The sequence below is a fragment of the Filicampus tigris genome, chromosome 5, assembly GCF_054856515.1.
Source record: "Filicampus tigris isolate MCC_2025a chromosome 5, RoL_Ftig_1.0, whole genome shotgun sequence".
NCBI classification, from domain to species: Eukaryota; Metazoa; Chordata; class Actinopteri; order Syngnathiformes; family Syngnathidae; genus Filicampus; species Filicampus tigris.
This window is the reverse complement of record NC_141221.1, coordinates 20666380-20678629: the sequence shown is the minus strand read 5'-3', so window position 1 is coordinate 20678629 and position 12250 is coordinate 20666380. Positions and strand designations below refer to the sequence as shown.

Below are 12250 nucleotides of genomic sequence, written 5' to 3'. Positions count from 1 at the left end.
CACTGCTATGGGCAATTTAAAATCTTACATTAATGACACAAACACATGCATAATTAATGATGCAAAACACAGCAGGCAGAATTGATACAACAAACATGAACTACGCTGCTCTAATTAACAACAACTTCAACATAATCAACACATTCTTAACGGCCATTTAAGCATGTGACCAATTTGGACCGTGTAATCAGATTGTACTACTAATAATAATAATTCATTGTAGCAATGCAACAACCATTCTATGAAAGGCCAAGACTTTACAGAGCCCTCTATCTACACTGACATGTTTGGTAGCCATCTGTTGCTTTTGGATTGCATCAGTAACATAAAAGGCCCAAAACAGGACGACAGCAGCATGCAGGCTCTGACATGTCTCAGCAAGACTCCCATGTGCTTCACCTCACCTTCCTCAGTAGTCTGAGCACGTCGGTTGCCTGCTCCATCCTGCGCTCGCGAAGCAGCTTCTGGATCTCCCTGATCCACGCCACCCTTCTCATGTAGGGGCTGTGGTTGGTCCGACGCAGCATCCCAGGCAGTTTGTCAGTCTTCAGCATAAGGGCGAACAGGAAGTCCCCGCCTGCTCGGCCGCTTCGATTGTCGCCGTCCGACGCAACATCGAGGAGCCTGCGTCGCTTCTTGGAGAAATTCTCATTGTCCAAGCTGTTCTGTCTGCTCAGTCTGGAACCCATGCCGATATGTGGCGCAGGTGCAGGCTGCCTTGTTGTTGTTCCAAGTCAGACGAGATTAGCAGCAGGGCTGACCCATGATCAGCCTTCTTTTGACACAGCGTCGTGTTGTCTGCCTCTGTCGCTGGTCACCACTAAGCAGCCGATGTTTACCACAACGACACTCAACGTGGATTTGTCCTTACTTTATACTCGGACGTCTCCCTCCTTCCTTGGCTCACGTGATGACGGCGATGAGGACACAATGCTCTGAATGCTTTATCACGAATAGTCTGCTGTTTTTACGCTGCTGTTTAGGTTTTACCAACGTGGAACGTTTGACCAATCGCAGCACGCGTAGCCCACTGCGTGCCCCTCCTACGTGATTGACTCTCCCCCCCACTCCCACTGTGCACTGACATTTGAAGGCATAAATCTTGTCTGAATAAATGGACACTAGGAACAACGGTCATTCCACAATTGAAGGACAATTTATGCACCAACAAAAATAAAAGAACAATTTCTTCTAGGATGTGTTCAAGAAAAAACAAAACAAAACAAAACAACAAAAAGGATTCGTTCAGGTCAGCCAACAAGGATACACTTAATATCGAAGGATAATATATTTTACTGGTCATATAATGTAATATATTTTTCTGTGTTTGACACAACACTGTGTTAAATACAAATAAATAGAGCAAGTTACATTTTATTTAAATAATTCATTTTACTTTAATGACAGGAACAGGAAATTGCTAAACAATACGTATCAAAAATAAATTAAAAACACTTCGTTGTACATACAGTATGCACTTGCGGCTGCTGGCCATTGGAGGAGGGGATCGCTCATTTTTACATCCTAAACGTGTTTGTTAATTTATTTATATGTTAATTCTACCCTCCGTTCCTTTTCAAGAAACAGAGTCACTAAACACAACGCTAGTCGTTTTCAACAAAGATAAAGTCGCTGGGCTACTAAACCAGCATAACAACGGAATGAAAAATGCTCCAGTCGTTTATATTTGATGACAGCTGATTTGCTTATTTCGTTGTCAATTAAAGGGGATTCCGCCTCTAAAAGATCATCCAATCATCAAGCAGAAACCGAGCGCTCGGACCAGCCCACTGCTGCATAGACCCCCAGAGACGCTGAGTGTCCAATCGGCGGGATTATGGGGGTAAAATTCAATGACCGTCCACTCTACGATTCCTCGTCAAGGCAGGAGACGCTCAGTGTCCGACTGTGTATGATGAGCCGCAGAGATGAATGAGAAGGAAGTCGTACCTGTGATAAAAGTAGCTGGTTCTGTACTCTAGTGCATATTTAATGAATTAAATGTACATACAGCAGTACATATTTCACCACTTTTTTTTTGGGTGGGAGAGTGGTGGCATTTTTAAGGGAAGTTGAGCTTCCCTTGTAGTCTTAGATAAATTGCCACTGTTTATAGTAACATCTTTTTCTGATAGGAGTAACAGGGTTGCATTGGCTGAATATATATATATATATATATATATATATATATATATATATATATATATATATATATATATATATATATATATATATATGGATCTGTGGCCTAAGTGAGGACTAACCCTATGATGTAATTTCCGCTGAGAAGTGTATCTCACTTTTCCCCTCTTCCTCCAAATCAGTTATTTTCAACTCATGGGCTTGGACCCAAAAGTGGATCGCAGACCCATCTTTGGTGGGTTGCGCACAGCTCGTACAAAGAAAAAACTCATTCCATGTATTCTTAATTTTATTTCCCCCTTTGGTACAGAGAGGTACCACATTCCCATATGGGACATATTAGGTAAGCAACAGGAAGTGTAGTTGCTTGATGATAGTGTTGTGCAAAAATAATTTGGAACAGTGAATTAAAAAAATTGGGGGGGAAAAAAAAAATACTGCTAACATTGGGAGGTTTGTTTAACAGCATTACAATACAGCTGATGACTTGAAAATTATGCTGAGCGGCATTTACATAGACTATAAAAATCTGAGGAAAAAAACATTTGCATAATAATTTGTAACACACCTGTGAGGAAAGCGGTATAGATAATGGATGGATGGATGGATGCTATGAGGACATGCACGATGTAAAATAGCAGATGGATTGATGGATGCTATAGCTAATTATACATCCATCCATCCATGTTGGGTTGATTGAAGACTTTACCGTAAATTGTCCACAGGTATGAATGCTCGTGAGAATGGTTGTTTATATGTGTAATGCCATTGGCTGGCGATCAGTAACCCATTTCTTGCTTCAAGTCTGCTGGGAGCAGGGGCGGAGCCAGAACGTGGCTAATGGGGGGGCCTCGAAAAATCTGGGTGGGCCTGAATATTTCTCTCACTGAGCACAGTCTTCTTTTCCTGACACATCTTATATTAAAAAAATGACAAAGTGAATAATATGAAGTTCAGATCTTCCTTAAACAACCACAATTATGCAATTCTTAAATATTCAATTCAATAAAAAAACCAACAAAACACAAATTCAAAAATAATGTCATAATAATTAAAAAATGTTTAAGTATATTTTTTTCATGAATCTCACTGGGTGGGCAGTCTGTCAATCTGGGTGGGCCTGTGCACACTCACGCCCACCCATGGCTCCGCCCCTGGCTGGGAGGCCTCAGCTCACCCGTGACACAAGAACAAGCACAACAGAAATGGATGGGCAGATATTACCATCCCTTTTCGAGAAGGTGGGGTATCCAATCAAAGGACACATATACAATGATTTCAACTCACCTTCACACCTATGGACAATTTACAGTTCACTGAACCTAATATGGGCGGCACGGTGGCCGACTGGTTAGCACGTCCGCCTCACAGTTCAGAGGTCGTGGGTTCGATCCCGGCTCCGGCCTCCCTGTGTGGAGTTTGCATGTTCTCCCCGTGCCTGCGTGGGTTTTCTCCGGGCACTCCGGTTTCCTCCCACATTCCAAAAACATGCATGGTAAGTTGATTGGATACTCTAAATTGCCCCTAGGTGTGATTGTGAGTGCGGATGTTTGTCTCTGTGTGCCCTGCGATTGGCTGGCAACCAGTTCAGGGTGTCCCCCGCCTACTGCCCAAAGACAGCTGGGATAGGCTCCAGCACGCCCCGCGACCCTTGTGAGGAGAAGCGGTACAGATAATGGATGGATGGATGAACCTAATATGTATGTGAGGAGGAAGCTTAGCTCGCCCAGAAAACTCCTGCTAGCATGGGGAGGAAGTCAAAATATAAACTAAACAGTATGTCATAGAAAATAATGAAATTGAAACAAACTTCAGACTGAAGTTTTGACAGTGGTGTATACACAAACAGGCAAATGAGAATTTTTGTCATCTGTAACAAAGATGTAGAATCGTACTCCTACTGTGAATGATCATTGGCATTTCTGCGGCAGACTTTGAACCTGGTAGACTCAGAACAGGACCTTTGTGATTAGATTTAGATGCAATCAAAGCAGCGGCGGCAGGAGCCGCAGCAGACGCATTATTAGTCTTCCCCAGCAGCAGCATGAGAGGCAAACGAGGAATATGAGGTAACACACAAAGGAACATGCTGTTGAGAAGCTTGCATCACAAATACTGGCTGGGCTCAATGTTGCAGTCTAACATGTCAATCGGTGTGAGATGAGAGCAGAATAAACGAAAGACTGATACTGCAACCGTGCCACTGCTGGCTGAGCAAATAACACAAAGGAAAAACACATTGATACATTCATAAGGTACGCCGCCTGCCCATCTGAGATCTGATACAAGTACTCTATCAACAGTTGTTCTTGTGCAATATAATTTTGTCTGGTTTTGATCGAGATTGGCAGAGCTGTTGCATTGTATTTCATTAGTTTATACAATACAATATACTATACAATTTCATTTATATATGCATATATCGTCCACCCCAAGGTTTGACAATGTACAGTATCTGTATTAAAACAGCAAATTAAGGTACATAGATGCTCTGCTATCATTTCACACAGGACACACATCGAATGAATGGGCTATTAATTACGACACTTCTCTTGGCCTGTCTCGGTCACCAAATCCCGTCTGATGATGGTCTTTGTTGAATTTACATGGCAGGAAAATGGTTTCAAAGCCTCTGATTGCTGCTCTGGTGACCCTTCTGGTGGTTGTTGTGGGGCTCTTCCTCTTCATCGGCATGGGGAACAAAAACATGACTCCCGCTTCAGGCCACTTGTTCTTAAGGGCTGCCGTTGCTGCGGATGCTGGAAAGTGTTCAGAAGTGGGGAGGTAACGAGGTGTTTGTTTATCAAATGTGCTGTTTATCGTCTGTCTGTGCATGACACACCTAACTATGAACTTCTCGAATGTCCATAGGGACATTTTGAAGAAAAACGGTTCAGCGGTGGATGCCTCTATTGCTGCCTTGCTCTGTGTTGGCCTTTTTAATGCGCACAGCATGGGCATCGGAGGAGGGGTCTTCTTTGTAATCTACAATGCCTCTTCGGGTGGGTGCGCCTTATTATTTATCACGTCTTAGCAAAGTTTAATGAGCAAAATTGAACCTTGCATTTCTACTCAACAGGGAGAGTAGAAACCATTGATGCAAGGGAGACAGCACCCAAGAACGCCACTGACGACATGTTTGGGAACAACACACAACTTTCTCGTACAGGTACAGGTGCAATCACATGCCAGTGGGGACAGTCAAATTTGACTGTAACCGCATTTCCACAAGGGGGCACGGTTCAGTTTGCCACGGTTTTATTTGGAATAGTACTAATTGGAAATTCCTTGGCAGGGTGGATAGGATGGATGGAAATGACCACATCGGCCGTGTGCGACAGTATAACCGGCCAAGGAATGAATCAAACATTAATAAAACAAAGAATAAATAGAGGACGTAGAAGATATCCAATATCGTGTGTACTTTCTTCCCGGTGCTTGGCTGAGGAAAATGTGCGTTTTCAGTTATTCTTCTTTTCAATGTTGCACAGATGTAATAATTCTTTGTCAAACACTCAACAGACAGCAGTGTGTCAAGACACACCCTTTATGTACCATTTCAATATGGCTGGTACGGGAATGATTTTATGGACTGGTGCTAAAATGTAATATAATAGTAGGAGTAGTAGCAGTATGACTAAGTTGTAGTAACTCAGAACAAAGAACAGCCATGTGATATTGAAAACACTGAACATGTTTGTACATGGCAGGTGGACTGTCCATAGCCATCCCCGGGGAGATTCGCGGCTATGAGATGGCACACAAGAGACATGGCAGGCTGCCATGGAAAGAGCTGTTCGAGCCAAGCATCGCCCTGGCCCGCGAAGGCTTTCCCATTGGGAAAGCCTTGGCTCATGCCATCTTTAAAAACAAGGATTTCGTTCAAGGAAACGCTAACCTTTGGTGAGGAGAAATCGTTACCAACATAAATGGTGGAACACTAATCCTGAACTGCTGTTTGTGTTGCTTTTTTACATTCTGTAGAGAACATACTGCAATTACTTCTGATATAAACATATTTGGGAGTCAAACAAAACATGTTTTTTTTTCAAGAATATGTTGTATGCAGGCCCACTAGTTGAACCAAGGCATTCTGATGAATATTGCGTTTGTGGAATATGAGTTAAGCAGCAAAATCCACCCGTTTTCAGCCATCTCATGGGGCGGCCATTTTGTTACTTCTGTCGACTGAAAATGACATCACATTTGCACAGCACAGCATTTTTCTGCTTAGCTCATATTCCACAAACCCAATATTAAAGCAGAAGTCAACCCAAACAGTTTTTTTCAAGAATATTCTATGCAGGCCCACTAGTTGAAACAAGGCATTCTGATGAATATTGCGTTTGTGGAATATGAGTTAAGCAGCAAAATCCACCCGTTTTCAGCTATCTCTTGGCGGCCATTTTGTCACTTTTGTCGACTGAAAATGACATCACAGTTTCGCAGTGCTCAGGTAACGACCAATCACAGCTCAGGTGTTTTCCGAAGCTGAGCCATGATTGGTCGTTACTTGAGTCATTTTCAATCGACAGAGGTCACAAAATGGCCGCCCTCTGAGATGGCTAGATTTTGCTGTTTAAGTCATATTCCACAGACACAATATTAATCAGAATGCCTTGGTTCAACTAGTGGGCCTGCATACAACATATTCTTGAAAAAAAAACAGGCAAAACAAGAAACCATAAATATTTTTTTGGCTCATTGCAAAATCCTGTTTGACTTTTACTGAACTTCTACATACTAAACACATTTTCATCTCCTCTCATCTTACAGTGAAGTGTTTTGTGATGCACAAAAAAACATTCTCATGGAAAACGACATTGTAAGATTCCCAAAATTGGCAGACACTTACCAGAGAATAGCAGAAGAAGGCCCTAACGTGTTCTATAATGGCTCAATGGCACAGAGACTTGTGGATGACATCCAGGCATCAGGTTTTGTTAAATTATCTCTTACAAATGACAAAAATGAGCGTGTGCATACTAAATTAACAACTAGCAAAACAAGAGGAAGGATAATTATTCACAATCAATTAAAATCTCTATCAATGTTCTAGGTGGGATTATCACTTTAGATGATTTATCGGAGTACCGGCCAGTTTTGAATGAAAATCCCCTGAAGATGAGTGTCGGCGAATACACCATGTATGTTCCGGACGCCCCCTCCAGTGGCCCAGTGTTGGCACTCATTCTCAACATAGTGAACGGTGAGCAGCCTGGCCAAGCTTTTGTCATGCACATGCTTCCTTTTGGTCGGTCATTCCTGTCATGTTTCCAAACCTGTTTCGGTCACGGAAAATCAAGCGACTGCTCAAGTCTGTGTTTGAATGATAATCCACTCCCTAAATGAAAATATTGAACCCAAAAGTAAGTTAAATTGAATGTACGCTGTTTTCACCGATAAAGGAAGAGTATGTTCCCATTCATTCATTCGTTCATGTTGTATGACTTGAGTGAACACTTTAACAACCTGCCAATGCTGTGGATGCATCTGACATTGGCTTTTAGCACATTGATGAAGAAGCCTCATTAAATGTTTCGGCCAAGAAAATGTGATTGTTTATTCACTGCAGACATTTGTCCCTGTGGATGTTTTCCAGGGTACAACTTCACAAACACAAGTGTTTCCACAGCTGAGATGAAGACCCTAACGTATCATCGCATCATAGAAGCTTTCCGTTTTGCGTACGCCAAGAGGAGCAGACTTGGGGACCCACATTTTCTCAACATCACAGATGTAAGCCTCCAAGTTATCGCTGCCTTTCACAAACTAATATCTCAAAGATTTTACATTGGCCATAGTCCTCTTTGGGAGACTATAGTTTCCTCAGTTAATTTTTTTTTTTTATCAATCCCATGCTAATATAAATAGCATGTAGCCGTAATGGGTTGTGACAAACATAAAATGACCAGATAAGCTTGTAAATAAGTGGCCCATTTTTACTTAACTGCAGAAAACCACATAAGATTCGACGACAACACATCGACAGAGCAACTACAGAGTTCAAGATTTCTTTCTGTGGTGCCCGCAGACACACTTTTTTTTGCTCACCAGCCACCGTGGCTAGTGGGTTCCCATAGTTACTATATCCACTCAGCAGTTTCAGTAGCCATAATTCTGTTTTGGGATAATAGAGGTTATACGCAATACAGAGTATATTAACTCAGTATCGTTTATCGGGACATACAGAAGTCAGGTTCATATTTCACTGCGTTTTTTTTTTTTTTTTTTTTTGCTTTCATTTCGTTGTTCATGGTTCCGACATTGTGATGCAGACGAATCTTTAAGCAGCACTCCGAACTATACATTGTAAGAGAAAAAAATATAATTTCCTTTTTACTGATAAAATATGCATTTTGAACTTCTCCCAAACTTGAGCCTAAAAATGTACACCACACATTGTGGTATTTTCGCCATACAGACAGACTGTAATGTCAAAACACCACAGAAAGACCGATGTATTCAAATTAGGCAAGCTTAGTGAGTGACACCGCTAGTAGCGTGACTTCTCACTATGGCGAGCAGGGATGGCGCTACACTGGGGCTGGAGAGGGGGGCTATATAGCCCCGTCAGAAATATGCGCAGCTCTTGTTAAATGGTACCCCTCCAGCATTTTATTTCATATAGTAAAATATATTAATAAATTATTTTCTCAGTGCCCTTATGTATTGGGGCATTTCTTTGGCGATCATATGCATCCCAAAAGTGACCCGCATGCGCATATGAAGAGACGATGTCGCTCATGACGTTGTATTTACGGAAGTAAATGTGGTGCAACGCGTGAGTGCATTTCGACAGTGGAGCGAATCGGTTGGAGGTAGAAATACAGTATTTGGGAGAAATGATGAGAGGAAGTTTTTCGATCTAATTTCTTGGAGACGTCACCAAAGATGATGTCATGTCACAAATGCGTGTAAAAAGTGAGCCGATTAAGCCGTGGCCGAATTACGATACTATTACCATAAATGTCCACTTTATGTTTCATGTTTCAAGTGGGATTCAATTAAAGTCAAATATTACGTCAATACTTTATATACACTCAAAACAACTGAAGAGTGGATTTCCCTGCTGTCAGCACGCAGCGCATTTTTCGGCTCCTGACTTAAATGTCAGATGTATGCGACCTGGCAGTTCAGACTGCGGTTGCATTGCAAAAAATCCGATAGATATCCACGCTAGGACCACATATGAAAGTGGCCAAAAACTTTGACTTGATAAGAAGACATGATGCACGTTTTTGAGACAAATAACATGCACTTCAATTGGACACTTGTAATGTATTTTCCCAATTACGCAGAGCCGCAACAGAAGGATGAAGGAGTTGCCGATCCTTAGTTTAGAACATAGGCTGGGTTCGGAAATTAATGGGAGCGGAGCACACTCTGCCTCTCTGAACACACCCACTCTTAGAGTAATGCACAGGCATCAGAGTAAATTTCCAAACGCGGCCATTATATACGTCCGTTTGTGTGACACTGTCAGCAGTGATGTCGGTAAAAGGCTTCACAAATGAGCAAACACTGTGTACTTGGCAGGCCTCACGGGAGTTGTTGTAGTCCCACATTGCAATCGATTTATTATTACAGATACCATCCATCCATTATCGTCTGAGAAAAATGTCTAGTGAGACTGGCTGAAATTCACACACATTTGCTGCGTTGGCTGGTGACAATGTCAAGCCTTGGATATGAACATATTGGATATGAACATATTGATTTTGACTAAAGACTGATTGGATAAAAATGTTATCAAAAACATTTGTCTTTTGTGTGGTCATCATCTTAAACGGCAAATTGTTTGGCTCTTCTCAGCTCATTCAGAACATGACATCGGCCTTCTTTGCCGAGGGCATAAGAAAGAAAATTACAGACGACACCACTCATCCTGACATTTACTACGAGCCGGATTATTTTGTGCCAGACAGCCACGGAACAGCCCATCTGTCGGTGATAGCTGAAGACGGAAGCGCAGTGGCAGCCACCAGCACCATTAATTTATAGTAAGATTCTTATCTGCCTTATTGGAATAAATCCAAACATTCACTTCTATTTGACCTGTAGCCTACATAGGCATTCTGAGTAATTCTTGTGGCCACAGATTTGTAGAACAGTACATATAGGAAAGTTTTTCATACACTGGCCAAATTTCAAGTTAAAATGAATTTGTAAATGAGTATCTTTGAGCTAGGAAAGAAAACACTGAGCAGTTATGGCAGAGATAATGATATATTTATATTCCTGACAATTTTGAAGGATCTTAATCATTTGGAATCCTTGGACTGAATCATAATGGCACATTATAATCAACAACACATTTAGAGCATAGATATACGTTTATTAAGGACTGATATGAATAGTTTGCTGAAAATACCCATTTAAAAAATATGCCTATTGTCATTTCTAACTAAAAGACACCGATTCAGCAATTACATTTTTTTTTTTTCCAAAAACATTTGGCCAAGGTATGAATAAATGATGTTGCTGCTTAATTTACACGCTTGTTTGTGCATCCAGCTTTGGGTCCAAAGTCATGTCTCGATCAACTGGAATCATTTTCAATGATGAAATGGATGACTTCAGCTCTCCATACATAACCAATGGCTTTGGAATCCCTCCCTCGCCTAACAACTTCATCCAACCAGGTTGTCCAATTTAGGTCATTACCATGGAGCGTGTTTGTTAGTGTAGTGCAGCCTGTTTTCCATGTCTCCCTGCCTGCAACACACCTGATTCAAATGATCCGCCCACAGCGAGCTTTGCACAAGCCTGATAACGATTGTGATCGTTTGAATCAGGGGCACATGTGTTGCAGGCAGGGAGAGATAGAAAAGAGGCTGGTTAGGGGCTCTTGAGGACTTTTGAGGCTTAGTGTTCACAACAACTGTCCTTTTATGCCTTATGTGCATTTGTTATCTTGAGCAAACTGAGAAAAATGTTCTGGAATAAAGCTTTATGGTTTATTGTGTTCATCTGTTACAGGAAAGAGACCTCTGTCTTCCATGTCTCCCACAATAATCTTTGACAAAGACAAAAGAGTTAAAATGGTTGTTGGAGCATCTGGAGGCACAAAAATTACCACAGCTACTGCCTTGGTAAAACCACTCCCATGCAGTCTTATGTACAGTATTTACTTTCTTCCAATTGCACGCTCCTTTTTGTCCTGTGAGCAGGTCATCCTGAACTCTTTGTTCTTTAAGTACAACCTGAGGAAAGCGGTGACTGAACCGCGAGTGCACAATCAGCTCAATCCAAATATGACAATAGTGGAGCAAGACTTTGAAAAGGTGAGGGAAGATATCGAGTGCTAAAATGGCACTTGGATTATTGCGCAATTCTTTCGATAGTGTAATTATGAGGAGTAAAAAGGACGTATGACCGTTTTGGGTGCCATAGTCTTACCTTTGTCCTACAACGGTGCTGTTAAGTGCAAAATAACAACCACACACACATCATAAGACTTGCATGCCTGTGTGTGATTATACTAGAGAATCCTCGAAGGCTTAATCTGGAAGAACCATGTAACACGGCTGCAGAGCAATCCGGAGTCTGTGGTTCAGGTGGTGATGCGACAGGGAGAGCATCTCTGCGCAGAATCGGACCCCAGGAAAGGAGGATACCCTGCCGGATACTGAATGTCGTTCTAGACCCGCTCAAAAACGCATAGCAAGGAATGATTCCGTTTTAATACCTCTGTGAGACAAGCTATAAGTATCCAGCATTGCTGACTTTTTTTTTTTTTTTTTACTTTGTTTCATTAAGTAAGAAGTTGCATCTACCTGCACTGATGTTATTCAGTCCTCAAGGGAGAGAATGGTGATGTTTTTAATATTTTGAGATGTTGAGTGAAGCCTACTTGATTTGGACAGTAACCAAATCCATGTACATGAGTTTAAAAAATATATTTTTAAAATATGCATCTTAAATCCTGTTAAATGTAAAATGCAGCTATACAATATGTTCTGAGTCGAAATGTAAGAAGTTGTACGTTGAATGTTGTACAAGTGTTTTAATTTTTTTTTTTTTGCCATCTAACACCGCAAGTATTAGACTTGCAAGCAGCTGCTCTTCATGAAATAAAGACACCTCAGGTTGTTTGCCTGTCCAA

General features: G+C 41.5%; 2 protein-coding genes across 4 annotated transcripts in view; one reads left to right on the top strand and one right to left on the bottom strand.

Moving 5' to 3' along the window:
• lrrc75ba (leucine rich repeat containing 75Ba) overlaps positions 1–1002 on the bottom strand; it is a 17513-nt gene extending 16511 nt beyond the window's left edge. Inside the window, exon 1 of the mRNA XM_086031406.1 lies at positions 405–1002. Within this exon, the coding sequence (XP_085887532.1) occupies positions 405–689 (285 nt within the window). The 5' untranslated portion in view covers positions 690–1002. The remainder of the gene's footprint in view (positions 1–404) is intronic.
• Positions 462–12250, top strand: ggt1a (gamma-glutamyltransferase 1a). Of its 3 annotated transcripts, none has more exons than XM_086031404.1 (13): positions 462–1249; positions 1728–1843; positions 4756–4926; positions 5014–5144; positions 5222–5311; positions 5853–6045; positions 6919–7079; positions 7202–7351; positions 7745–7881; positions 9958–10145; positions 10660–10787; positions 11125–11429; positions 11631–12250. In XM_086031404.1, exons 3-13 carry the CDS (start codon positions 4760–4762, stop codon positions 11775–11777), a joined length of 1797 nt encoding a protein of 598 aa, XP_085887530.1. In that variant the 5' UTR covers positions 462–1249; positions 1728–1843; positions 4756–4759; the 3' UTR covers positions 11778–12250. The 3 variants fall into 3 exon arrangements, with proteins under 3 accessions (XP_085887530.1, XP_085887531.1, XP_085887529.1); XM_086031405.1 differs by lacking the exons at positions 462–1249; positions 1728–1843 and adding an exon at positions 4202–4211 and having other exon boundaries at positions 11125–11237; positions 11316–11429; XM_086031403.1 differs by lacking the exons at positions 462–1249; positions 1728–1843 and adding an exon at positions 4202–4211.

What these genes read in the sequence shown, in the direction of transcription:
- ggt1a (XM_086031403.1), top strand. An exon ending in CAAGGAAACGCTAACCTTTG is followed by an intron (nt 6,046 to 6,918) that starts GTGAGGAGAAAT and finishes CTCATCTTACAG; the next exon opens with TGAAGTGTTTTGTGATGCAC. An exon ending in TGGAGCAAGACTTTGAAAAG is followed by an intron (nt 11,430 to 11,630) that starts GTGAGGGAAGAT and finishes TGATTATACTAG; the next exon opens with AGAATCCTCGAAGGCTTAAT.